The 25,803-nt window shown below is 38.3% G+C and overlaps 2 protein-coding genes across 3 annotated transcripts; one reads left to right on the top strand and one right to left on the bottom strand.

Moving 5' to 3' along the window:
• Window positions 1-355: 355 nt before the first annotated feature.
• MRPL15 (mitochondrial ribosomal protein L15) lies at window positions 356-8,607 on the bottom strand. Its single transcript, XM_058831808.1, has 6 exons — window positions 8,449-8,607; window positions 7,374-7,531; window positions 4,877-5,042; window positions 4,278-4,401; window positions 2,664-3,044; window positions 356-1,237 (listed from the first exon to the last, which is right to left on the bottom strand). The coding sequence occupies exons 1-5, from the start codon at window positions 8,545-8,547 to the stop codon at window positions 2,707-2,709; spliced, it is 885 nt and encodes a 294-aa protein (XP_058687791.1). The 5' UTR covers window positions 8,548-8,607; the 3' UTR covers window positions 356-1,237; window positions 2,664-2,706.
• A 2,756-nt stretch (window positions 8,608-11,363) lies between these two features.
• Window positions 11,364-24,651, top strand: LYPLA1 (lysophospholipase 1). Of its 2 annotated transcripts, XM_058831640.1 has the most exons (9): window positions 11,364-11,506; window positions 11,917-11,948; window positions 14,976-15,041; window positions 16,530-16,577; window positions 17,420-17,490; window positions 18,071-18,144; window positions 18,871-18,972; window positions 19,574-19,750; window positions 21,165-24,651. In XM_058831640.1, the coding sequence occupies exons 1-9, from the start codon at window positions 11,438-11,440 to the stop codon at window positions 21,216-21,218; spliced, it is 693 nt and encodes a 230-aa protein (XP_058687623.1). In that variant the 5' UTR covers window positions 11,364-11,437; the 3' UTR covers window positions 21,219-24,651. The 2 variants fall into 2 exon arrangements, with proteins under 2 accessions (XP_058687623.1, XP_058687624.1); XM_058831641.1 differs by lacking the exons at window positions 11,364-11,506; window positions 11,917-11,948 and adding an exon at window positions 11,700-11,843.
• Window positions 24,652-25,803: the final 1,152 nt, after the last annotated feature.

Below are 25,803 nucleotides of genomic sequence, written 5' to 3'. Positions count from 1 at the left end.
AAAGGAACATATAGCCCTTTTTTGCCCTCTCTAACTATAAGATGATAAAAGATCACCTTTAAGAAGTAGAATGACCGGATTTTGTGGAACGTGGCTGTTTTGGCTCCAAGGTATTTGTAGTGTTGTAGTATCAGAGCCAGGATACAGCTGCCTTGTGACTAAGACATCGTTCACTGAATAAGTGCTATCCAATCCCTCGACGTCACCAGACATCTGTTTCCTGTTTTCATTCTTTCTTTCACTGTTATCATTTTATCCAAGTTACCCTTTCACCTGAAAACCATTTAGAAACCTACAGAAACCAGCGTGTGCATGCGTGTGTGTATCAAAGAAGTTGATTTAGAAAAAAAATTGCTGAGAGCAATTTGTTCATTTTAATACAAAGAGCAGAAATGGAAACAAACTTGCCTTCCCCCTTCTTCTCCTCCCCAAAATACACAATGATACATAAACACTTTTGTCTTCTGGTCTTCACTAATATGACTAACTTCCTTCTTCACTTCCAGTTAAGTAGCTTTCCTGTTGAGTACCACCACCTCCACAAAATACAATTGTGAATTGATTCATAAAAACAGAAACATTATGGCACAAATAAGGGAAGGCAATAAATACTCTTCCCTCCCTCTCCAACTCCTTCCCAAATGAAGGCAGTAGTAATATTGTTATTGTAAAGTTATTGTAATAACAAAAACTTAAAAAAAAAGAAAAAGCAGAAAGTATTGCTTGTCATTTAAGGTTCCAAACCAACAATCATCAGGATGCAGAACAGGATACATCTAAAGTGAGAAAGTTATTTACTTCACATTCAAGTTAACACCAACTGTACTTTTTTTGGCACAGAGTATTATTCTTAACGTGCCAAAAAAGTGTTGGGCATCTTATAAAATATTAATGTTAATGCCACGAAAACAAAATTCCTGCTATTCATAGTCCAATTTTATATTGCTGTTTTGCTGTGTTTCACCTATACTTAAGACCCAAGTCAGGGGCATGACCATTACTGACAGCATTTAACACACATTAACAAGGAACAATACAAGTTGAAGAGTAAATTGTCAAAATTTAATTACTTCTATTCTTAATCTCTTGATTTCAGATTATTTAATTGGAATGAGAAGACTTCTTTTATTTTGTTATGTGATTACAGATGGTCATAGTAAGGCAGGTTGTTGAGTGAAGGAAAAATCTGGGCTGGTTGACAAACACCAACAAAAATTCATCTGCTTCATTTTATTGTCTGAAAGAAAAAGAAGGTTTTTCTTAAATCTTCCCCCATTGAGGTATAGCAGCAAAATACAGATGTCATACAAGAGAAAGAGGAGATTCTAGCACACAGAGGACTTTCCCTATAAGATGGGATGGCTTGGCAGCTACAGGAAACTCTAAGTAGCATTTCCAAAGGCACATGAAAATTGGAAAGCAAGATGACTTCTTGTGTTCTGGTCTCCTGGACTGTTTCCTGCATTCTCACAATCAAATCATGACTATTTTAAAGCCATATTCAGCTTCCATTAAACCACATAATTATGAAGCAGCTCATTAACTTCAGAGCAGTCAGAGCACATTCTGATACATTACCTTGGTCTCCCCTCTCATCCCTCTTTACTGTCTGGTTCACTGTCTCAAATGCCCAGTACTAAGCTTCCACACAAAACCTACAATACTCCTGCATAGTAATAATGCAGTATTCTGGAGAGACTGATAAAACAAACCTTCGATGAAAATATTCTTCAAGATTTAATCAAGTTTGTGTGATTAAAATGCTATTTCCATAAATACAATTTGTTCATAACTTTCCAAAACACTTAAATTCATTTGTCCACTGTCACACATGCCATCTGTGATCAAGCTGAAAATTGAATTCTAACTGTGTACTTTGTCCATCACATCCCATCCTTCATAATCTGCTGTCACTGCCATTCATTGACTCTGGATTCTGGTATGCATTTTTATTAGTAAGATTACATTTGTGTCAGAACAAGTTTTAAATTCTGTTTGAATAATAAAAGCCATTGAATTAAAACAGCTATCTTCTCCTCCCAGCCTCAAATTTAGATAGAAAGTTGTTTTAAACTGCACACTCTGTCTTCCCCAATTGCATATGAAAAAATAGAAAAATCAAGATCTCTCAAGCTCTAGTGCTATTGATGGCAATGGCAACATCCAAAACATAGCTATGGAATTGAAGAGGTTATTGCAATCTTTAGTACTTTTTCATTTCTAGTTCTTTTTATTCTTCCCCAACCAAAAATAACACTTAGAGGTATCCAAGATACATTTTCTAGAACTTAAAATTTTATGCAATATGACTGTAAAACTAATTTTAGTTTTGTACAGTCATGTTTCCAATTTTAAATTGAGGGGGGAAATATAAACTAATTATTAGGTCAAATGACTCTTTGGAATTATCCTATGAAACAAATGCAACAATTTTGTCTGAAAAAATAACTGGCAAACCATTGGAAGATAAAGTGCCCAGACCCACACTTTATGTCAGATTTGACATTGTTTTCAAATGTTAAGACTTCTGATACACTCTATTATGACAATAAAAAAGTTGAGAGGTACACCAGAAGATTACATGAAGAAAAAACGCTTTCTCTAGTATAACAGGAGTCTCAAAAACAAACAAACACACACCACTTCTATCCATTATTTCATACCCAGATGTTTCCTGTACACCTGCAGTTGTGTCCAGTCCTGAACTCATGAGCTGTAGTATTTCAAAAGACTCTCATCAGTTGGTTTTAGAATTTTCTTGTCTGCCAGGTTAACGATCCATCCTGGAGCAAGACCAAAAAATATCTGTCTAGGATCCTTGCGTGCACTTAGCATTTTAAAAAGTTCATCCTTAGTTATGTCTGGTAAGACATAGCCGTATTTCTTAGCAAGTTCCAGCCTGGCTTCTGCAACCTTAGATGGGTCTGCCAGGTAGCCCCGACTCCTGGGATCTGTGTAGTAACGGACGAGGTCTTCAGGTGGGAGCATTCGCTTTGGGATAGGTTTGCCACGCAGGAAAAATACTACCGGCTTGCATAAAATTTCTGAGGGCAAACATGAGAGAAGATTAGTGACTACACTTCATAACATAGATTTAAAGACATTAAATGACACCTTCTTATTTTGTACTAAATTAATTACTATGTTTACATTAAAAAGTACCAAGCAAAAAATCAACCATCAAAAATATTCTTGCTCAGAACGAGATAGTGGTTTGCAAGTTTCACTTAACCATGCAAACAACTCTGTTTTAACTGGTCTTTATAGTGTCAGTCTGGAGGAGTTGCTACTTCTAATACATTTAGAATGCATACTTGGGAAAGATAACCATAACTAAGCCTACTTAAATTACTATTTCCAGGTTTGAAGCAATGCATTTGCACAGCTATTTACAAAGTGTACCAACTAATGTCAATTTCAGTGCTTCTCTAAGTATTTTAAATAAAGTATCAATGGCACATGCATCTATTTAGTCTTTTGTGGGAGTATCCTCTCTCCCTCAAATTTTACTGATTTTAGCAAATTATATTCCAGAACCTTTTAACCTTATTATTTTTATTATTTTGTGGAATTAAAAAATCCCAGAAGTTGTATCACTCCTGGGTAACATATTTTGCACACTAAAAATGTCTATTCCTCTTCTTTTCAGCTTCATTCACACATGAAAGCTGACTTATTGTCAATAAGAACTACATGAATGAATGTTAGGCAGGATGCAGCCTCAAGCAAAGCAAAGCCTCATTCTTCAGTGAAAGTGTTCTGAAAACAATAGCCATTTTAACTGGAGTGATTCTGAGCTTCTGTAACTTACTTCCTCACTTCAAGTGGAAAAGCATTTTAAATTAAAAATATAAACATCCAAAGTGTTTTTTAAATCTATTTTTTCCTGAGTTTTCTTAGTGCTATTAAACATGGGAAACAGAAGACAAAAATTCAGCAAAACAATATTTTTAGTTCCTCTATTTACAAAGCTATTCAGATTTCCTTAACTGGTTGATTGGTATAAAACTACTAATACTTGGAGGATTAAACAGGTGAATGGTTAAAAAAGGTAAAACTGAGGATGCATTATCATTCATTACTGGGGGCTGGAATCATCTTTAAGGTCTCTTCCAACCCAAAGTGTTCTACGATTCTATAAATATACATGTAACTGTTTTTGAAGTTTTTAGAAGCTGATTACTTTCTACAAAGAACTGTGTTGGAAACTTTGATTTGGATCATTTAATCTTTGCATGTTCAAAAAAAAAAAGGCAGAAATTAAAAGAAGTTCTTACCCAGGCTCCTTGGGTCATAGAACGATGTTGTTACTACACCTCCATTTTTTTCTATGGCTGCAATTGCTAATTCCGATGCCCTCTGCACTTCAATATTTACTTTTGCTGCAAAAATATCAGCACCCTGTAAATTTCAACACACATTACAGTAACATTAAAATGTGTATTTTAGGACACACATTTATTCTTCTCTGAAAACTTGTAAGGAACATTAAATCCTGCAAAATATTATGAATTGTCTGTTCCCTGCATCAAGATAGGTAACCAAATTGCTCTAAGGCACTTGTGTTGAATAAAGAAAACCTTTCCATTTCCAAGATATTCATACATTTTTTTCAGTACATTTTAGTTTTCTGTTGCAAAATACTTCTTCAGCCTTTTGTTATGTACTCCTTAACTCTCATTTCTTCATACCCAGTCCCCTGGGTATGAAGACATCCTCCCAAGTTGTTTCTTTTTTTGCTGACACACAGTGCCCTCTAGTGGATTTATGATCCACAAAAGTCCCACAGCAAACTAATTGGGAGACTCGAAGATGCTTCCAAACCATGGGAATGACAACCTGAAAGCCTCAAGTACCAAGTGTGTTGTCTGCATACCTCCTCCACCAGATGGACACCGTAATCCCGCTTGAGAGGCTGCACTGTCACACCTCTGGCGTTAGTGAGCTGAGTTAAGTCAATTGGCTGCGTGGGGTCAACTCTGCCCAAATCAATCAGGTACTGCAGCCTCTGAAGACTCAGAGGTTGGTACTGACGTCTGAGGCTGGGGAGAGAAAGACAAAAAAACCCCAAATAACCCAAAAAAAAAAAAAAAAAAAGAGAGATATTCTGGTTTTTATCTGCTCCTAAACAAAAAAAAATACTAAGACATTACAGTGTCAACATTTCTTGGCAAGACTGTAAATAACTACCATTTTCAAACTGAATCTGCCTTGGGTGCTTCACTGATAAGACAGTCAAAAAATCAAACATCTCCTCCCATACAAACTTAGTCAAAGACCATCAGCAAAATTCTGTACATGCATAGCTTACATACAACAAGATTTTCTGATCCATTACTACTGTACCAAACATCTCAGAAAGTACTGAAAGTAGTCTCCCTCAAAACACCATCAAGGAAGAGAAATATTGAGAAAATATGCATTAACCTACATTCCCAAAAAGGAGCTGGAATCTCTTGTCAACAGCCATTGGCTTCAGCAGAACCTACTTTTGTTTTTAATCAAGTTCTAACTCTACTGCACAAACCAACCCCTAGCACAGTTTTCCAGTGCCAGAGTCCATTCCTGTCTATGCACACCACTTATGCTGATACCCAAAACTTCCTCCTACAATCCGTTTGACAGCTGCTGTCGGAAGTCTCTGAGTGGTAGCTCAAGAACTGGGAAGTAGCTGATCTCTTACTCCAAGCCACGTACAAAGACAAGAATTTGTGCTGTCAGACAACCCCTTATAAACAGAAAGTTCAAGAAGCGGAGGCAGAAGGAAGAGTGAGTTGAAGATAAACAGGCAGAGATTTGTTCAGCATGCTCCCCCCTGCCCCAACAGCATCACTTGAGTGCACTTACAGTGGTGAACACAGCAACATTTACAATAGCCTGACACTGAAATTTTGCAAACAGCATTGAATCTACAGAGTACTTTTTTTGTTTTCACATGCTGTCATATATTGCTAAAAATAGCAAGATCCTAATAATTTCTTGTCACTGTGGGAGGCTGGATTTTTGCTGTTGGTTATTCATGAACTTACGACCAATATTAACATAAGAAGCTGTTTGCCTGCATTCTGCAGCTTTTCCTTTGCAGGACTGTAGTAAGATTTACGCTCTGCCTTCAGCTATTCAAAGCACTTCTTGTTTACTCTTACAATAATTTAACAAACAGGAGGAAATAACGGTGCCTCAAAATAGAATTTGAGTCACATTTCAAAACTATTAAGATTCAGAGGAAACCCTTTAATAACTGGGACAAGTCTGTAAGTTCTACTGCATGCATGAAGAATGGAAATATAAAGTGCTCAGCTATTTGATGGAGTGGTATCAGGAAATGGAACATGAAATCAAGTCTAACAAATCACAAATACACATTAGTCTTTTCATCCCTGAACTGTCTGCTTGGTGCAGCAGGCTTTTGTTACTACTGCCTGTAACAGCATTCTATGGACACAGAAGTTTGCAAAGATTAGAAAGCAGCAAAATGGTTTCTGACCCAGGTAACACAAATACTACCTGATGAAACAAACTCAGCTTTAAAAAAAACCCAAACAAAAAAAAAAAAAAAATCCATATTTTTAGATTATCAATATAAGTGAAGGAAATTTGGAAGATGTTGACATACATCTCTCCAGGTAGGACAGTGACTGGAGAAACTACATGTTAGAATAACCTTAAACATTAAAAAGATGGAATAAGGACATGACACAAACAAGTACAATGTGAAATAAGGACAGAAGAAATAAACAAGGAAAAATGTCCAAGAAGAACAATTGTGAAAGGTGATTTAATGCCTCATCCAGCACATTTGGTATTAAAAAGCTTTTTAGGACTCTAGATGGAACAGGCAGGGCACAGACAGACAAACACCAGTGTCAGAGGGCTGAAAAGGTAGAACCACGAAGAGAAGCAGAATTGTTGGGCTGGCAGCAGATCAGAGTTTCTGGTGAATAAAGCGAGGAGAAACAATAAAGCAAGGCTTTGGATTACATTTCCATGCCCAACATCCTCACTCTGGTCACTGGGACTGTTCCCAGTCAGTTCACTGGGTTATGAGAAAAAAGGAAAATCAAGCAGGAATGAGGGAATAGATTCAAAGAGAAATTCACTCAGCTGGAAGAGGAAGGGTAGCCTGCTACACAGGAAGGATTATGAAAAGAGAGTAAATAAGCAGACATGTAAAACAGTCAATAATTAATTAAAAGAGTAATCTACAAGAAATGGGAGATTCTTCTGGTAAGGTAACTAACAACCTGAGAGGAATCTGGGAAGCCGAGCTTTTTCAGTTAGGCCTGTTTCAGCATATTAAGATTCTTGCTTCAGGAGAAAGATCAAGAAAAGCAGACAATGATTTATTTCCAAGCAAACGCTTAGAAACTTACCTATGTCCCTCGTTAAATCCGTATTTTGGTATGGCCAAGTAAAATGGAGTCTGACCACCCTCAAAGCCTAATCGGGGGCGATTCCCTCTTTGTCTTTCTCCTTTGTGACCTCGGCCACACTTCCTACCTCCGTATCTTCCACGGCCACGTCTTCTCTCCTTCAAAACAATCAGTGATAGATTTAAACAACTACTTCAGAGTAATAATATTACTTAATTATTATATTAACTAGTAATAAATCTAAAACATTAGATTTCAGAGATACAAGCAACTAAGCAAAATGCTGATTCTTGAGGAAAAGTTAAGTTATAGACCATTACTAAGTGAAAAAATAGAAAAGCAGTTAACATGACTTATGTAGAGCGCAGTTGTAGGCTGGCACCACAAACAGTCTGGGGACAACTCAGCTTCCTTTGGTGGCAGGGATGGTCGAGTCTAGCACAAAACTGAACCTGAATTCTGTACTATTTAGTAATTTTAGGCAGTCTTCAGGACTTTTAGGAAGTACTGCTTGTTGTTCCCTTCTCTGTTTCCGTGGTTTCAGCCTTTGAACCTCATCTCCCTGTTCACTAATATTCCCTTCATACCACAGTGGTCTCTCCCTGGTTTCTTTTCGTAATTTCTCTACCGCTTTACAAGGAGACAGATCACAGGTTTGTTTTCGAGAAATAGGAACAAGAATATTAGCTGGTATCACATTCCTTTTCTTTGTACGCCTTCTAACCTTCACTTCCAAACATATTACTGCACCCCATAAACATGTGGAGATAAAAACCTTTTACTATTCCCTTCCAGCCCCTGGAATGGCGCTGAGGTTCAGCCAGCACCACTCATCTGAGTGATGATGCCAGCTCTCTGTGGGGACGGCCACACACACCGGCCACGCGGCACGCAAAGGGCAACACACACACAGCAGTGCCATCCCCTCCTCTGCCTTCCCACGCCTGTTCTGGCCCGGCCGCTCTCCTGGCCGTGCCAGGATGATGGCCTTCTGACACCCCTGGGGGCAAACCACACCGAGCGGGGCGCGTGGATCCTGCCGCCAGGGCCCACCCGGCGGGCTGCAGGCACTCACCCGCTTTTTGGAGCCGGGGTTGGGCCTTAAGTTAGCCAGGCTGACCCTGGGCAGGGAGCGCAGCAGCTCCAGGGCCCGGTTCGCGCCGCTCCCGCTCATGGCCGCTCCTGCCCAAGGGCGCCCGCGGGGATCGCGCCCGGCCGCGGCGCTTTACGGCAGCGCCGTAAACCGCAGCTGCCGCGCCGTCTCAGCGGTGTCGCGCAGCCGGCGGCGGGGCGGGCCCGGCGCTTTGGCGGTGCCGGCGCTCAGGATTGCAATGGTTGTGTAAAGGGCGCTCGTAACATTTCGTCTCCCAGCACCTGCTGTTTTATTACTGAGGCCTCAGCCTTCCGAGCCGAGTCTTTAAAACCATCAGGCTGCATCTAAACCCGGCTGGTGCAGCGGTCCTTGCTCAGGCGCACCCCGTGCAGGCACTGAAATATCCATTGCGCTTGGAGACGCTCGGGGGGTAACGCAGACATCAGCCGAGCCTCACACAGTGGGATCGGGGAGAGAGCCCCAAGGATGAAAGGTAGAAAACTCGTGGGTTGAGATAAAGACACATTACTAGGGAAAGCAAAAGCTGTTCACCCAGGCAAAGCAGACGAAGGAAATTAATTCACTTTTTACCACGGTTAGGCGGGTGTTCAGCCATCTCCAGGAAAGCAGGGCCCCATCATGTGTAATGGTTATTTGGGAAGACAAATGCCATCACCCAAAACGTCACTCCTCCTCCTCCTCCTTCTTCCTCCCACTTTATATACTGAGCATGATGTCATAAGGTCTGGAATATCCCTTTGGTGGTTGAGGTCACCTGTCCTGGCTGTGTCTCCTCCCATCCTCCAGTCTTCCCAAGAGCATGGCAACCTGAAAAGCAGAGAAGGCCTTGGTTCTGTGTAAGCCCTACTCAGCAAACAAAAACATCTCTATATCACCATTCATTTTTTCAGCACAAATCCAAAACAGAACCCCCCACCAGCCATTGGGAAGAAAATTGCCACAGTCAAGACCAAGACAAATGTTCCTAGTACTGCTGCAGTATTGATCACATGTATTATTTCAGTCTTAAATTTAAATAGGTACCTACTGGAAAACCATACAGCAGCTTCCATGGGTGTATTGGTCTGGTGGGAAGGGTGTTCAGGGTTCAGGCTCAGTGCAGTGAGGAACTGAATTGTAGAAGCTGCCATTGTGGAGTTACAGAGCAGAAAGGACAGATTCCATTGTGAAAACTGATACTCCTCAGTGTAATAGCCTGCTTTCCATCCTGAAACTTCTGTTTGACAGTACTTTCTCCCATGTTGAATGTCTGCTTTATACTGGAGAAGGGATCAGGCAGCAGCTCTGCCAGCCCTGAGAATAAATGGAGGTAAAATGGAAATCATGCTGCAGAAATCTGTGAGTTTCAGTATGAAATCTCTGTAGCTTCTTACCCCCCCAAAAAAATTAAGAAAAATTACGTTGTAACAATACACAAGATGCTGTTATGGAAAGCCATCTTATCTAAGCCCATTTTAGCCTCTTGGGTAGGGGAAACTACATAATTTAGAGCATACTTTGCCTTGTAAAACTCTCACTGCTTTAAACAGAAATTTCGAATCGGGTAGAAAACTATCATACCTAAGACAGATACCTCACTCTGAAGGGACAGCCAATGTATCAGTTTTTGAAAGGTTCACAGCTCAGATGTTTTCAGCAATTCCTTTGGGATTCATGCAGGTCAGTTTCTTGAACACTTGTCTGTAACCAGCAGGCTGCCCCATGCCCAATCCATGCAGAGCTCACTTTTCCCCAGTGCCCCTGGGGCCATGCTAGCAGCAAACAGGAATTGAAGTAAGATCATTCCAGCTCTATTGACTAAAATATTAAAATCTTGTTCTGTTTATTAGCAGACTATTACTTCTTAGGCTGGAGGTTCAGCAGCAGCAGCTCACCTTATGGAAGTGACATTTACATGGTAAATAGCAGAGTAGAGAAGGAAAGCAAAAATTTGTTCATGTCCCAAAAAGATGATCTAGAGCAAGAGTCAGGTTCGTCATACTTAGTAAGTACCTGATATAATGTGAAGCTCCTAATCTTTGAAGAATTTTTTATGCATAAACTGTATTTTCTTAACAGACTTGAAATTGGTACAGTACCTGAGGCAGCAGCACATGCAAAATTAGAGACAAAACACAAAAAATTACCTGTGAAAATAGCTAAATTTTAGCAATAACAAGGATGCCCTGGCATCAATACCATGTATCAAAACAGCCTAAAAATCGTGGCAAAAGAGGATGTGTATTCAATGTTACACGGCTGGTATAAAGGCTCCTCCAATAAATCTTTTGCAGCCAATGCTGGTGATGTTGATGAGCAAAAGCTTTGTGAAAAATTGTCCCTGTTTGGTATGGAACACAGCAGTGGGAAGCATGTGAAAGAAGTATAGTGTGCGTTCAGCTGCTGTCGGAGCTGCCAAACAAGCATCCATGCCAGCCACTTACCACCGGACAAATACAATGAGCATATTGATTTTCTGGGAGTAAATATCTGACAAAGATGTATGGAATAGAGGACAAAGAACAAAGAATTCCGTTTCGATAGAAATGTGTTTGCCATACATATTCAGAGTCGGTCTAAGTATTTGAAATAGACTGGAATGATCCAGTAACTTCAACCAGAGTGCCCGAATAGCCTAACACATTTCAAGATGAGCAAGAATCGGTGACTTGTGAGCTGTAAGCCAAGAGATTTAATTCGGTGGTGAAGGCATCTGACCCGATGAGGGCACATGAGCTCCGTCTAACCGTGCTGTTTGCTATATTTGTGCTGTTTTTCCTGCCTTCCCGTGACTTCGCCTTTTATATTTTACCTATTTAAGAATACCGTAATTTCCTTTCCCCCCCCGGGCCTTATACCACAGCGCAAGGCGCCCGCCCGCCCGCGCCCCTCCCACCCGGCTCCCGCCGCCCTCCCGCGCCGCCTCCCCGCCGCTGGCCCGTGTCCCGCCGGCCGCCCCGCAGCCCGGTGCATGTGCGGCAACAACATGTCGGCTCCTCTCCCTGCCATCGTCCCGGCCGCCAGGAAGGCGACGGCCGCCGTGAGTGCGGGCAGGGAGCGCCGCCGCCCCGCTTTGTTGGCGCGGCGGCCGCGGGCGGGCGGGGGGCGAGGCGCGGCCGCGCCGCCGGCTGAGGGGGATGGCGGGCGGCACGGCCCGGCCCGGCCTGGCCCGGGCGGGTCTCTCCCGTTCCTTCCCTGCCAGAGGCGGGCCCGCCTCGGCACCTGGAAGGTCAGCGGTGCCCGCGGGGAGCGGCCGCTGATGGCGGCGGGTCCGGGGAGGGGAAGTGAGCGAAGCGGAGTTTTCTTGGGAGAAAGTGGTGGTGCCGTACTCCGAACTGTGCCTGACCTTGGGTGGGCGCCCGGGGCTCGTGGGCGAGGTGCGTTTGGTTGTTCAGTGATCCTAAACCTCTACCTTTGTTGTCTTTTTTGTTGTTGTTTTATTTCCCTCAGGTCATTTTTCTTCACGGATTAGGAGATACCGGGTGTGTATTCTGATCTATTGCATACTCAGTAGTTATTATACTTTCAAATACAATCTGCATATTTTAAACACGTGAGCAGTTAAAAATTACTTCAGCTTCTCATTTTGCCCTTTACTGAATGCAGCAGCCAACAACAGATAAAACTTCACATGTCCTGCAATGATGGTGACAACTATTTAATTAAAATTTTCCACTAAGTCCTCGAAAACTTTACTGTCTTATTGAATTTGGTCTGAATGCAATCTCTCTTTTGTTCCTGAGACAAACTTTGTAGAAAAAGAAGTCTCTATTTTTCTGATAATTTGCTTTCCTGAGAGTGGGTTTCTGGTTATTCCTGTGTTTGTCTAAATTTAGAGTTCTTTTTTATTCCAGACTTGTGGATTGTTGGTTTGCCAATGGCTGCAGTTAGCCCGTGGTTTCTTCATCAATGTCATACTTACACTAAAATCCAGACCTCTTTGATCTATATAAGCGAACTCCAAAGTAGTCATCTAATGTCTACAGATTGCTTACTCTGAAATACGGTCTTCAGATTCAAAAAAACCCCCACCCAAATAAAATGTGTGATGCTCTGTTGCCTTGTTCCTGTTATTTCCATGTTTGAGTAGAAATGGAGAGAGGAGAGAATTTCTGGGAGGCATTCTAGCTCTGGTGTAATGTTTCTGTTTGAAGCTTGTGTGTGCCCAGAAATAAGCATGCATTCATTAAAGCCATTGAACTAACAAGAGAGTGTTGAAGCCTTTTTAGTGGAAGACTTTAAAGGAATTGGCACTTAGATACAGAAAATAAGTAGCATGAACGCTTTGTCTATTGTGCTCCCTTGTGGCCAAAATTACGTAATATTTTTTTAAGAACTTTTATTTTGTTACCTGGAACTTGAATATTGCCTCTAGGTTGAAACCTGCTATGTTATTTTTTTCAAAGAACTAACGTAAGTTAGCAGTCAGAATTAAAACTTGCATAACCTGAGCATTTAGTAAGTTAAAAAACAGTGGAGTCCATGCACTTGGCAGTATTCTACAAGTGGAGGTTTTTGCTGTGATTTGTTGTGCTGACACAACACCTTGTTTGCCTTACCCCTCTTCCTTTCTGCCAGTAGGACGCAGCTGAGGCAGCAGTACTGCCTGCATCTTGGCACCAAATGTTCAGCAAGTGATTGCAGAATCTTTTGAGCTTTTGGAATTTGAATCCTTGCAAATCGGCTTGATGTTGGTTTTGGCAAGGGGTAAAAAACAGAGACTTTCTGTTTAACCTAACTTGTATTCGCTAAAGGTGGCAATTCCATTTCTGTGTCAGAGCTAATGCACGGCCTCAATCTTGCCAATGCAATGAGCATACTGGAATGTCTCATTTGACAAGACGTGACATGTCTGTGGAAATACAGTGATTTAGGTGTATTTCTTCTAGTTTGCTGCGGATTAGATTAGATAGACTGCCTTTGGCATACTGCTGTTTGGGGTTATTTCAAGTAAAAGTTGTAGTAGTGACCCAAAAAATTGTCTGAAGCAAACCTACTAGCAATTTTATAACTTCCCCCACTTTAAACTGACCTGTTCCTCTTCCCATAAATTTCTAAGTTGATCACTTCCATTTACCAGCTGTATTTTTCTTACTCTGGAAAGTGTCTAATAGAGGTTACATGCTTTTTCTGTTTTAGCTCCTATGTAAATGGCACTTAAAGATTGGTACATACTTGTCAAAATCTGAACAAAAGATGCAACATAGCGAATTGTTCTAAGGAATCTGCATTAATATGTACACAAGGTTGCTTTCCAAATTTGTCAAATTAGACTTTGTAATTGGCTAAAAAATGTCCCCAAATTTTTAGGTAACCATTTTTTATCAGTAGTATTTCTCTTTGAGATTCTTATTTGGTCTTCTGTGATACTGCAAATATTGTGCAAGTCATATTTCCTGCAATTTGTTAATAATATATCTAAAAGTACTGATTGGAAGTAGGCTGAGATACAGTGAGTGCTTCATATGTCTGTGATGTCAGTGTGTTCAAAATGCCTTCAACTTTAGGTAGCATACATTAATTAACTTCTCAGGATGATATTAAAACTAAACCAAAAATGCCTTTATGACTGGTCTGCTGTTGGTCTGATTAGTTCAACTGTATCAGTGACAAATTTGTTAGAGGTGTTTCCTGCTTAGAACCAAGTTTCCAGTATCTAATTTCGTGGGTGAGTTAGGAATACTAAATTATGAAAAAAATCAGGAAATACAGGTGCTATTGAGTGTTCCCAAAAGCCAAGTGCAGGCACATGCAGTGGTTGTGCATGGGTTCAGATTTGGGTCAAGGTCTGTTCCTCTCTAGATGAGGCCTGGAGTGAGTCTTGACCTTACACTCTCCAGTGTTCTGGTTTGGAGGAAGCTCATTAACTCACCTGCTGTGCAGATCTTGTTTTGTTATGGACATTCATATACACTATCTGCTTGAGATTAAAAAGCTACTGCAACCTGTGGTGGTGTTCAGGATTGCCTGAATCCAAGAGCATTCAAGCTGAGCTAAAGTTAATAGGGCTGATTGATTTGGTTCGCTCCATGTGGTGGTTAGGTTAGTTAAGGAGTTAGCTTAGGTGTCAGTTTGCTACTGTCCCAAGTCAAGAAATGTGGTTCACAGAATGCCAAGCTGGCTGTCAGAGAAGCTGTCTTAACTCTGCAGGAGCAGCAAAGCAGCCTCTGAGCTGCCTGGAAGCAGGATACCTGTGTGCATCTGTTGTGGCACACAAATTAATAAAGATAGTGTGGGCTTTGCCTGGAGCCAGTGGTATTTCTGTAGCTGTGCCACAACTATGGCAGCCAAATTAGATCGAATCATCCTGACTATATATGCCACAAGCATTCAAGGGTTGAAGAAACCTAGTGCTATGTTCATAACTTACAGTGGTTGATGTAAACATTTTCCAGAAGTGTGTTTATATTGATCTAATTCATCATGTTTCATACTTGCTCTGTGCTGATGCACCAGAAATAAGAGCTAAGCCAAAACATAAATGCAATTGAACATGTTTTTGTTAACAGGCACGGATGGTCAGAAGCACTTGCTGGTATCAAAAGCCCCCATGTGAAATACATTTGCCCACATGCGTAAGTTTGTAACTTTCTTGTTCTACCTTTTTCTGTAGAGACATCATCTGCTAAGACACTTGCACAGATGTCAGAGAGACATCTCAAAAGTGAGATGGTGTCTGGCTATCTCTGTGTTCCATTTTTTTATATAAAAACCCATTCTAAAGTAGTGTTAATGCTATTGAATGTTTTTTGTTTTGATGAGATTCTGTGTGATTTACTTTGAGGCAAAAGTTCTGGTACTTATTCAGACTAAAGGCATATTTGGAAAGTTTTAGGTACAAAGTTATATTATTTTGACCTTTTTTTTTCAGTGGATTGAGTTGTTTGTTAGGTTTTTTGTTTTTTTTTTCCCAACAGCCTTTTGTCAAAACCAGTTTTTTCCGAGAACGAATTTTTTTTTTTGTATTTTCCTTACTAATTTGCATTAGCCTCATGTACTTAAACTTAGGTGTGTGTATAGTAGATTGAAACTTGATGTAGATTGCAAAGAAATTTAAAGATTGACAAGATATTGATAATTTCAGCAAACAATGCAATTTGAGCTGCCTTTGTGTGCAATTTGTGAAGTGAAATACTTCTAAGTATGTCAGGCATCAGTAAATAAGGCAGTAAGATCTGTTTACTATTGACTTGGTAGAAAAACTAATAAAGTATAATCGTAATTATTTTTAAGACAAAATTCAGATTGTCTCTTGCTCCAGTGGTCTTGGCAGACGTGCAGGGAGACAAGGAAGCCATGTTTTGGTGTATTACTGAGCTGTGGTTTATTCATTTGTTTTACCACATGGCCAAGCTTTGCTGAACCATTCAAAAGCAGCTTAGCAATATCTGCTGTTTTCTTTGCTTGCCCTTTGTCTTCTTTCAGTCCTTCCCCACAGAACTTATGCTGCTCAATTCCTATAGATTAAAACTGAAGCCAGATTTGATCCATGGCAATATCCATTGAAGCTGTCTTGCTGTGGCTGAAAAGATGGCACACAGCAGCACAGGAGTGGGAAGGAGTCCAGCAGTGAAGGCAGGCACTGCCTAAGCAGATTCAGCTGTTGACAGAAGCATGTGTGGCCAGGCTCCACCACGTGCTGCTTTTGGCTGCTTCCTGGTGATGCTGCTGTATGAGGTGCCTTAATCCCCTGAACATGTGAATGGAACTGTCATAAATAACTCCTAATTACAAATAAGTAAATAATACGTGCATATTAAAAATATGTATATGAAATATATGCACTCACGCACACACACACATTTAAAGCAGCCCATTAACATTTTGCTTGCTCTCCATAGAGAGTGGTAATTCAACCCTGAATATTAAATGTGTTTGGGCTGGCAGGTTTCTGGGTTTTTTTGTTGAAGAGAGTTTCTTCAACAGATGCTGCAAAGTAACTAATGTTAATTACTGCTTAAAAGTAAGACAGAGTTAGAGGATATATTTCATTATGTTACTGCATTTGCATTATTGAATTTCAGTATATATCTTATGTCAGGAGTGTTCATTTTCATTTCTAGGCCAGTTATGCCTGTTTCTTTGAACATGAACATGTCTATGCCATCATGGTAAGTATTTGTTCAAATGCAGACGATTCAAATCAAATCATATCTAGGGCTATGAACTCATCTTTCCTAATTTAAAATCATGAATAACTGAGTATCTGGCTTTAATCACATGCAAGTGTGATTAAAATTTTTGCTTTAGTTCTTTTCTTATAGAAGGGCTGTCATGAGTACACTCTAATTATTATCTTTTGTATTTGTGGTAGTGATTATACCTCAGGACTAATCTGTATGTCTTAGAACAAAACCCCAATTTATTTTACCGGTATGGTCTGTAGTATGCATTGTGTCTGAATTCAGAGTCAGTAGAGGTAGAGATTTGGAATGGAAACACTATTGCTACTAGCAAGTTATATTTGGTGGGTCAGTAGGATATATAGAAACTGTTCTTTAGAACATCCATTCCGAATAGAGAACAAGAAGAATATGGTATATTTCAGTGACCTTAAAACAGTCTTCAGTTTTATTGGATTTTGGGCTTCCCCCCACCCCCCGCCAAAGTAACTTGTGTTTGTTTTTCTTGTAGTTCTTCAAACCATATTTTAATTTGTACATGCAGCAAAATTCCTGCTAATATTTTTTGAGCAGATATCAAAACTGTGCTGCTTAATCTACAGTAAATTACAGAAGATGTCAAAACTCAGAAAAGCCTTGTTGACTAGATCTAGTCTTTTAAGCCACTTTCACAGATTGTGCACTGTTTCTTGTGATCTGTGGGTAGTTAGTACTAAACAATATGACAGCTAACATTTTTGTCTGGAAAATATCCAAATTTCATTATTTGTGTATTAAGGAAGTGGAATGGATGCTCTAATGAGTAATGCTCTTGTTGATGTTTTTGTAAGGTTTGATATCATTGGACTTTCTCCAGATTCACAGGAAGATGAAGCTGGGATCAAGCAGGCGGCGGAGAATGGTATACTTAGGAGTATTTTTTTATGTCTTAAAAGTACTTCCAGGTATTCTTGAAAATGAGCTATCAATCTGAAACAGATTTTCCAAAGACAGTATTTTTTAGGGAAAATAATATGAATATATGGTATTATCACTGACCAAAGTTTAGCTAGATTAATTGTTTATTATTTGTTTGTTTTTTAAACTTTATTAGTAAGTAGAATAATTCAGCAGTATAAGCACTTCATACTCTGAAATATGAGAACAAATGTAGTTTGGTAATTTTTGGGAGCTTTTGTGTAGTGCAGCAGGTCAGAGCAGTATTAGCATCCAGTTGTGTTGCTTTTTCTTGGAAGAAGATACCATCTTCCCACCACTGGTGCTATTGCAAGACCTATTTGCATGCTTTTCTCTTTGGAAATGATACAGTGGCACTGAAATTTCTGACTGTGCTCTAGATCTTCTGGTACTTTTAACATATAGCAGCCTAGAATTTCATTTCATTAGCTTTCTCTTGATGCCAGGGAGAAGGCATCTTTCCTCTTCTGGACTTCCTAGAGAATGGAGTGGATTTTAACAACTGGCCTTTATTTATGTTGCAGTTAAAGCACTGATAGATCAAGAAGTAAAAAATGGAATTCCTTCTAATAGAATTATTCTGGGAGGTTTTTCTCAGGTAAGATATGGTTGGAAAGAACTATTGTCTTTTTTCTAGGGAAGTAACTTAGCTTTATTAACTTGGGAAACCCAGACACTTCAGTTGAAGTCAGCTGATGTTAGAGGCCTCTAAAATTTTGAGGTGTCAAAATTTTGCTGTAACAAAAGAAGCTTTTCAGTTTAATGGAAATAATTACTGTTCACTGGAAAATGAACATGCATGTGTAAAGAAGGTGCTAAAATAAATAGTCTGTTTAAAATCTTTATGCACATAACCTACATAGTTTTGCTTGAAAATTTTGGTAGTATTTTTAATTGAATTTGGTAGATATTTGGAGGTCTGGATTTATTTGGGAAATCTTTTCCTTCATACTTGTAAGGCATCTGTGGTTGGTAGGTTAGTAGATTAATTGGTCCATATGTCAAATCCTTCAGTCCACATGCAAATAAATAAATATTAAAGTAGTGATAATGCTGTTGTGAGTAATAGTCTTTGGTTTTGTATTTTTTTTGACAACTGTTAGTTACAGTAAATTTACCGGCTTACTTCTGAATTGACCACATGGACTTGGAGGAGAGGAGAAATAGCAAAACAAATGTTGTACATAAATACTGGTTTTAGTTGTTGGCTCTAAAGAAGAATAAATTGCAATAGGAAAAGACTTTTGAAGGAGAAATCAGAGATTTTGAAGCAAACATTAAAGGAACTTTACTGTCATTATTCTAATACTTCTCTTTATTTTAGGGAGGTGCTTTATCATTGTATACAGCTCTTACAACACATCAAAAATTAGCAGGTGTTGTAGCCCTCAGCTGTTGGCTTCCTCTACGGGCCTCTTTTCCTCAGGTATTTGTTTCTTTCCTAAGATGATTTGCACTTGGGCAATGAGTATATCTGAAGATTGAATCTTGTGCAGGAATTAGTGGTCATCAATATTACCGGATGATGACTGTTGTTTGATTATTTGGAAATTTTTAAAACAGGGCCCTAAAATTTTAAATTTTGTCAAGTAAGGAAAGTGAAGAAACACTCACTAGCTATTTTTGCTTAAAATGGCACTACTAGAAAATTCAAAGGATATAACAAATTTTCCTTGACAGTTTCTTTTCTGTCTGCCATTTGTTCTGTCTGCAAGGCACTATCTTACTAGAGATTACGTGTTTGAGCAAAGTTTCAGGTTTTTTACTTGGCCAGAAATTATGACTTTCTTATAAAACTTTTTGCCAGAATTTTATTTGCAGGTCTTTGAGCTTAATATGCTGTCAGGTACAGAGCTTACTTCATAAGGAGCTGCTTGCAGACTATACATTGTACTATTTCCCCTCAGAATTCAGTTTGCTTGTCATGCCACAGGCTATAGTGCCATGGGGATATTTTATTTCAAAGGTGTTAGCCTTATTTCCACTTAGTGTCTCTTTCTTCTCCTGTCTAATTCCACCCCTCCCAGGGCCCTATCAGTGGTGTCAACAAGGACATTGCTGTTCTTCAGTGCCATGGGGACTGTGACCCACTGGTTCCTATAATGTTCGGTTCCCTTACTGTTGAGAAACTAAAGACTATGATAAATCCAGCCAATGTAACCTTCAAGACTTACTCTGGCATGATGCATAGTTCATCTCTTGAGGTAATTTTCTTAATACATCCTGTTTTAGCTGGGTATAGTTAATTATTTTCCCTCAAAACTAATATTTATAGGCTTTTTTGGGGGGTGGTAGTTTTTGTTTGTTCGGTTGGTTTTGTTTCTTTTTTTTTTTCTTTTTCCTTTTTTTATTAACAAGTGCTTCATGCTACTTATTTTGATGAGTAACTGAATTCTGAACTAAAAAAACACCCAAAGCAAAAATTTATGACTAGTGACAATTTCCTCATAAGATTGTATTTTGGGTTCTAGGTAACTTGATCTATAAAATACTATTTTTTCCCAAAATTTTATTATTTGCTTTGTTTAAAAAACTCATTAAAAGAAAAATTCTCATAGCATAAATCCAAGATAGTATTTTGGAGAGAAGAATCCTGGTAGTTTTGTAGAGGAAGACACTGAAGGAATAGGCAGGGAGGGCTGAAGCTATGAAAGAGGCAGTCTCAGAATCTGTGTTTATGGTTCTGGCTCAGCAGACAGCTGAGCTGATGCAATAACTTCCTGCTGCCAGAAAGGGGTGGACTCCCTCTGCTCGTGACCTTGTGGCTCTCACTTCCTCCTTGTACTGGCTCTGGGGCAGATCAGAAACTCCCCTGAATCATTTGAATTTGCTAAAATGACAAAAAACCTGCAGCCTGCAGTGTTTGCAGCTATAGGGAGGTTGAGCATCAGAACTCACACAAAGTAAGTGATAGGAGCAAGAAATCAAAGTGGAGGTAAGAATAGATTTGCCATTTGTCAGCAGCAGTAACATTGTTAAATTAGATTGTTGCATCTTGTGGGAACTGTTCCTTTGAAAAACCTCTTTGTAACATTTACGAAGTAGTATTGTATTTAGAGTGCAATATTGCTGAGTTGTTACACAAATATGTTAGTAATGTGTTCTTTCTTTCAACATTGACTTAATTAAAAAAAAAGATTACCATGGATTGGTTTCTCAGTCTAGTTTGCTGTATTGCTTTTCCTTAAGGAAGGAAGCATGGTGAAAATGATTCTGGATGGTTAGGAGGAGGAGTTGTTGGCTTTTCATGCTGCTGTTAACTTGTAAAAGTTTAAAGTACACAGGAGGCGATGGCCTTAACTACACTGAAATTCTATACATAGTCAGGCTGGTGCTATCAAGATCACTTGATGATTAATGTGTAGCTTGCCTGTTTAACTGAAGAGTGAGAGAAAAAGTAGTCTTTGGTTTTTTCCTTGTATTTTAGCCTCTTCTGAGTGCATTGTGCCATGAAGTTATCAGCCTTGACTTGTGTGTAGAGTGGTAATCAAGTAACTAATTGCTCAATATTTCTGTCCCAGGTGCTCATTATAAGTCAAATGTTAAAGCATGATTTAGTGTAACTGATTATGTAGTAGCAAAGGACTTCAACTAATACATATTTTTATCTTTAAACAGGAGATGATGGATGTAAAACAGTTCATAGACAAACATCTACCTCCCATAGACTGAACTGATCTGTAAGAAGCCTTCTATATAAATACACCAGCATCAACTGTGGTAGAGTGTTAAATCTTTTCATATGCCTGATAGGAAACATTGTTTCTATACCTGCAGTGTTACTACTGTGTTGCAAATTTATACTTACAATGAAGATTAAATAATACACCTGTAAAAGAAATTATAATCTTTTTAGTATTTATCACCCAGTGGTGGAAAGGATGTGAATGAGGGAACTAGGTAACAATGACAGAATGTAACTGTTTTAAGATGTCTGATTATTTTTTCTCTTGATTGCAGAATTTCAAACTTTGTACAAGTAATAAAAAGCTAAATTTAAGTGAGCATCATAGATGTGACCAGTTTAGTTTTATCTGAGACATGATTTGTTCTTAATACTCATTGAAAAAATAAGACATTTATTTTATGTAATGAATGCATAAAGAATACAACATAAAACACAGTGGGCGTAAAGTACAGAACATGTAACATAGTGGGCATATGATGGTAGAATAAATGCTACCAAGGATAAAGTTTTAAGGATTATATGTTAATTGTTTAACAGATAAGGAGGGTTGTTCTATAGTGGCTAGAAGTCTGCATAGGTATTTCTTATCTTTAAACCACCTCAGTTTTAAAAGGTTCACATAGATAAATAGTGTGGAAATTCTAAAGGGACTCGTTTCTTATTAGACAATTGTTTGTCACTTATTCTTTTTTCTTTTAAACTCATTGCAAATGTTGACTTGGAACAGAATTCTGAAGAAGTGCATAGGATTAATTTGAATTTCATTAAAAAAAAAAATCTTGTTTTCATACTGAATATTCATCTGATGCTTTAGTTGTTGTAGTTTTCATTTGTGTAGTATTTCACATGAACAATTACAGAATATTGTTTTGGTTTTTTTTCTCTGTGCTTTGGAGTAAATAACTAAAAATAATGGAGCTGCGTAGTTCTGTGTATTGTTGAACTCTCATCTGTAAGACACACTTCTTTGAATTATTTTTTACTAGAAATATAAGTGCAATTGGGATATAATTTACCTAAACTTTAAAGTGATACTTTTAGATGATACCATATAATACTTTCTCTTATTACATGTTGATACTTGATTTTTTGTTTTCTGAGTAGGAACAAAGCATTTTCTTTTTGAATCTATCCTTCTGCATTTCCCCAGATCAGTATAGCCTAGGAATGTGAAGACCTACCCTGGAAAAAAAAGAGTGAATTTACAAGATACAGAATGTTTCTTCTTTCAGAACCTTAAAATTGTAGAATGCACTGGTTTACAGGAGTTGATGCACACTCAATAGCTTTTTTCAGTTAAGAGCCATAATTTACTGTTGGAAAAAGCTGTTATGTAACATTCAGAGGCTGTCACCACACTAGGAATGTTTAAAACAATGCACTACACTTTTTACTGCATAATTTGCTGCATAACGATGTTCTATCCTGTAATATGCTTTCAGTCAAAGAATATTTCTATTTTGAATGTATCTGTCATGTCAGCATTGTGCTTCTCACCTGCATTTAAGGTACTTTTCCTCTCCCGGGGTCCTCTTAGAGTGTATGTGGATTTACATGAGGTATCTGCCAGTACAAATACATATGTGAGGAATTGCACCTTTATATCTCTCCTTTAACATTGCTGCTGCCAGAGATCTGACCTGTTTACCTAGTCTAAGTTACCAGTTTTCAGTGCTTTTGTTTTTAATGTTGCACTTCATTTTTAGGAAGCTGCTTATTTTCTAATCCAGTTTCTCTGGATTATTAAACATCTCTTTATATGTAAAATTGAAAAGGAGTTTTTTTTTTTTCCTAAATGGTAATGAAACAGTTTTAGATATTCCATCTGTGTAGTTAAGAGGGAATTTTTATTAACTTTGAAGTTTAATTAGTAATTTCTTTCAGTCACTCTCTTCTATAGATCTGCCAATTTGTCTTTCAGTTAATTTAGTTCACAGAAGAAACCATAATATTCTTACTGTAGTTGTGCCAAAGTTCTCTTGAGAAAACATTATGTCCTAGCTTGGAGTCATTCCCAAATTGCATTAGCTGATTTTGCAATTCTACTGAATTGCAGTGTTGGTAAGCAAACTATATGTTATTTCTCCTAGCTTTTAGATTTATTTTCATTCCCCTGTTGTCTAAATAATTCCCTGAGTATTGGTGTGTTTCCAAAGTTCTTGCACAAGCTTCTAATTTTTCATTATTTTCATGTTCTGCTTGTAGATTTGTTGATAACTCTGTTCATCTGTCTTAACTTCTAATTGACTGTGTTCATTTCACATATTTTTCCTTCTTCAAGAACTGGTTTAGAAAAGTATTTCTAAGATGTTTAAATTAAGATCTGCCCTAGCTTACTTCTGTATTATCTTCATAACACTTCAACTTGGTGAACTGTGTTTACAGTTTGTGGTCAAATTTGAGTACTTAGACACTGTAATACATATCACCTTCAATTGTCACTGTTATGATGCTCTCAGATGTTTTTCTACAAAAGCTTTTTATGTGTTAACTTTGTTCAAACATTCAGCTATCATAACAAAATTATTTTTCTTATTATTTTGCTGCTTGCTTTATCTACAAACCTGTGTTACCAAAGTCAATATAAATAAATGTTTTGACTTGCTTTGAATTTCTGTATTCTAGGAAGAATTCTCCTAATTTTTTTTTATTCAGGAGCATATGTTTATATTGTAGTCGGCAGTTCTTAAAGAGCCCAGAATCTAGAGAAAACTTCAAGTCTATGTGGCCTCCCGTGTTTATTACACTGTGTGTTGAGCTCCTGCTTTGAAAGCTTTGTGTATGATCTTGTAGCTGAACTTCTTCACTACCTGCAGTGATTTGATGCTGGGATTGTTGTTATAATGCCTGTACTTGGGGCTGAATAATAGCTCAGTCTGATGGAGGAGTTTTCATAGTATTCTATTAAAATGGAGAAGTTGGACTGTCAGTGTTCTTAATATGAATGTACTATCCTTGTAAAACTACAATTTTAAACTGTCCAATAATGTTTATTTTTTTTTTTTTTGTAATGTTAGACTTTCCACCAAAGGAGATGATGTCTATCAAACCTGTGAAAGCATTGATAAGAAAACACCTTTCTTGCAGATCAGTTTGTTTCAATGGGTATCTAACTCCTTAGTGTGTTCTTAATTACAAAATGGTACTTAAATTGGACTGCAGTTTTGTGCTGTCAAAGGTCTGACTTCTTGTTGGAATATGTTGCCCACTTTTGAATAAACATGTTGAATTGCATATTATAAGCCAATTTTCCCAGCTCTTCTTGAGATAAAACTTTACTGGGGTCTGTACTGTGGTGAGGGCTGTATGATGTGGTCTCTTTGTCCTATCTTGTATAATTACAACACAGTAGATTGGTAAAAGTACTGTACACTGTAACTGGTATTAGAACTGTTAATTAAAACATGTTCTCTCTAATGGAGTATACTTCACTTCATTGAAATCGTTTGGATGCATCTTGTATGTAGAGGTGCTGTTTGGGTTGTTGCATATGATGACTGAAGGCAAACTGTAAGTTGCTAATGAACCCATATGTACAAGGCCTGTGTCTCTTAAATTTTATAAACAAATACTGAACACTCCTTGTGTTAAGAAATATAAGTAATTTATATTTATTAAAAACATCTAAAATGTAATTTATTTTACTAATTTTATTTATGATAATAAATCTTAACTTCAGAAATTATTTCTGTAGTAGGGAAAACGTAGAAGCTTTCTATTTTTAATCATTATGAAACAAATTTCAATCAGTATTTGGACAAGTACTTAAGATTTTTTCCCATACTTACCTGAAGGAAGTTGAGCTTTTACTCATGCTGTGAAACAGGCACTCTAGAGCCTCCTTGGAAATGTATTGCATGGTAATGTATGCCTCCTGTAATACAGAAAAAACAAGTTTTGTAGTTACTGAAAATAACTTACGAAGTTAGGTTTTGCTACTTTGTTGAAAGAATGCTAAGTATGACTGGAGGGTGGTTTTCATATTCTGGGTTAATTTAATTTTTACTTGTTTTCTTGGAATTAGCAATAATTTTTAAAGATAAAAGAAATGAAGGTATTTTTCTAATAGAGTTACTCTAGGACACCGAAGAGCCAAAGTCTTCTCACTCTGCATTTTTGCATCTTTCTCTAGGTATTTTGTGTTGTTGGAAAGGCTTTGAAGTTGATTAAGGTTTGGCATATGCACCACTTAACAGATTTGTTAAAGCAACAACTTTCAGGTCACATGTGCTATTTAGTTTAACATTTGAGGGCACTCAGTGCCATACACTGTGCAGGGCACTCTAGAGAAAATGTGGGATTATCTGGGAAGCGAGGGAATGGGGTGTATGTGTGGTAAAGGCAGATTTCCCCCTTAAAGCAGTTTAAAGCAGCTAAAAGGCTGCTTGTCTCCACAGACTGCAATGGCCAAAAGTCAGTGTGGAGTACAGTGAGGAGCTTCATGAATGTATGAGAATGCATGGTAGATGCAGTACTCTATGTGAATTTGTTGTGGCAAATCAAGAGTCTAAGAACAACTAGTAACAGTAAAAATGCAATATCACACAGAGTTATCTGCTAATATAGTAT

Source organism: Poecile atricapillus, chromosome 2, assembly GCF_030490865.1.
Source record: "Poecile atricapillus isolate bPoeAtr1 chromosome 2, bPoeAtr1.hap1, whole genome shotgun sequence".
Taxonomy (NCBI): domain Eukaryota; kingdom Metazoa; phylum Chordata; class Aves; order Passeriformes; family Paridae; genus Poecile; species Poecile atricapillus.
Note: the sequence above shows the minus strand (reverse complement) of the source record. Positions and strands in the feature narration are given on the sequence as shown.

Bases quoted from the DNA above. Each gene is read 5' to 3' on its own strand.
- MRPL15 (XM_058831808.1), bottom strand. From the start codon at position 8,547: ATGAGCGGGAGCGGCGCGAACCGGGCCCTGGAGCTGCTGCGCTCCCTG. The intron at 5,043-7,373 runs GTAAGTTTCTAA...TTCTCTCCCCAG, and splicing joins GGATTTAACGAGGGACATAG to CCTCAGACGTCAGTACCAAC. The intron at 3,045-4,277 runs GTAAGAACTTCT...GTTTGCCCTCAG, and splicing joins CTATGACCCAAGGAGCCTGG to AAATTTTATGCAAGCCGGTA.
- LYPLA1 (XM_058831640.1), top strand. From the start codon at position 11,438: ATGTGCGGCAACAACATGTCGGCTCCTCTCCCTGCCATCGTCCCGGCC. The intron at 15,042-16,529 runs GTAAGTTTGTAA...TTTCATTTCTAG, and splicing joins AAATACATTTGCCCACATGC to GCCAGTTATGCCTGTTTCTT. The intron at 18,973-19,573 runs GTATTTGTTTCT...CACCCCTCCCAG, and splicing joins TACGGGCCTCTTTTCCTCAG to GGCCCTATCAGTGGTGTCAA.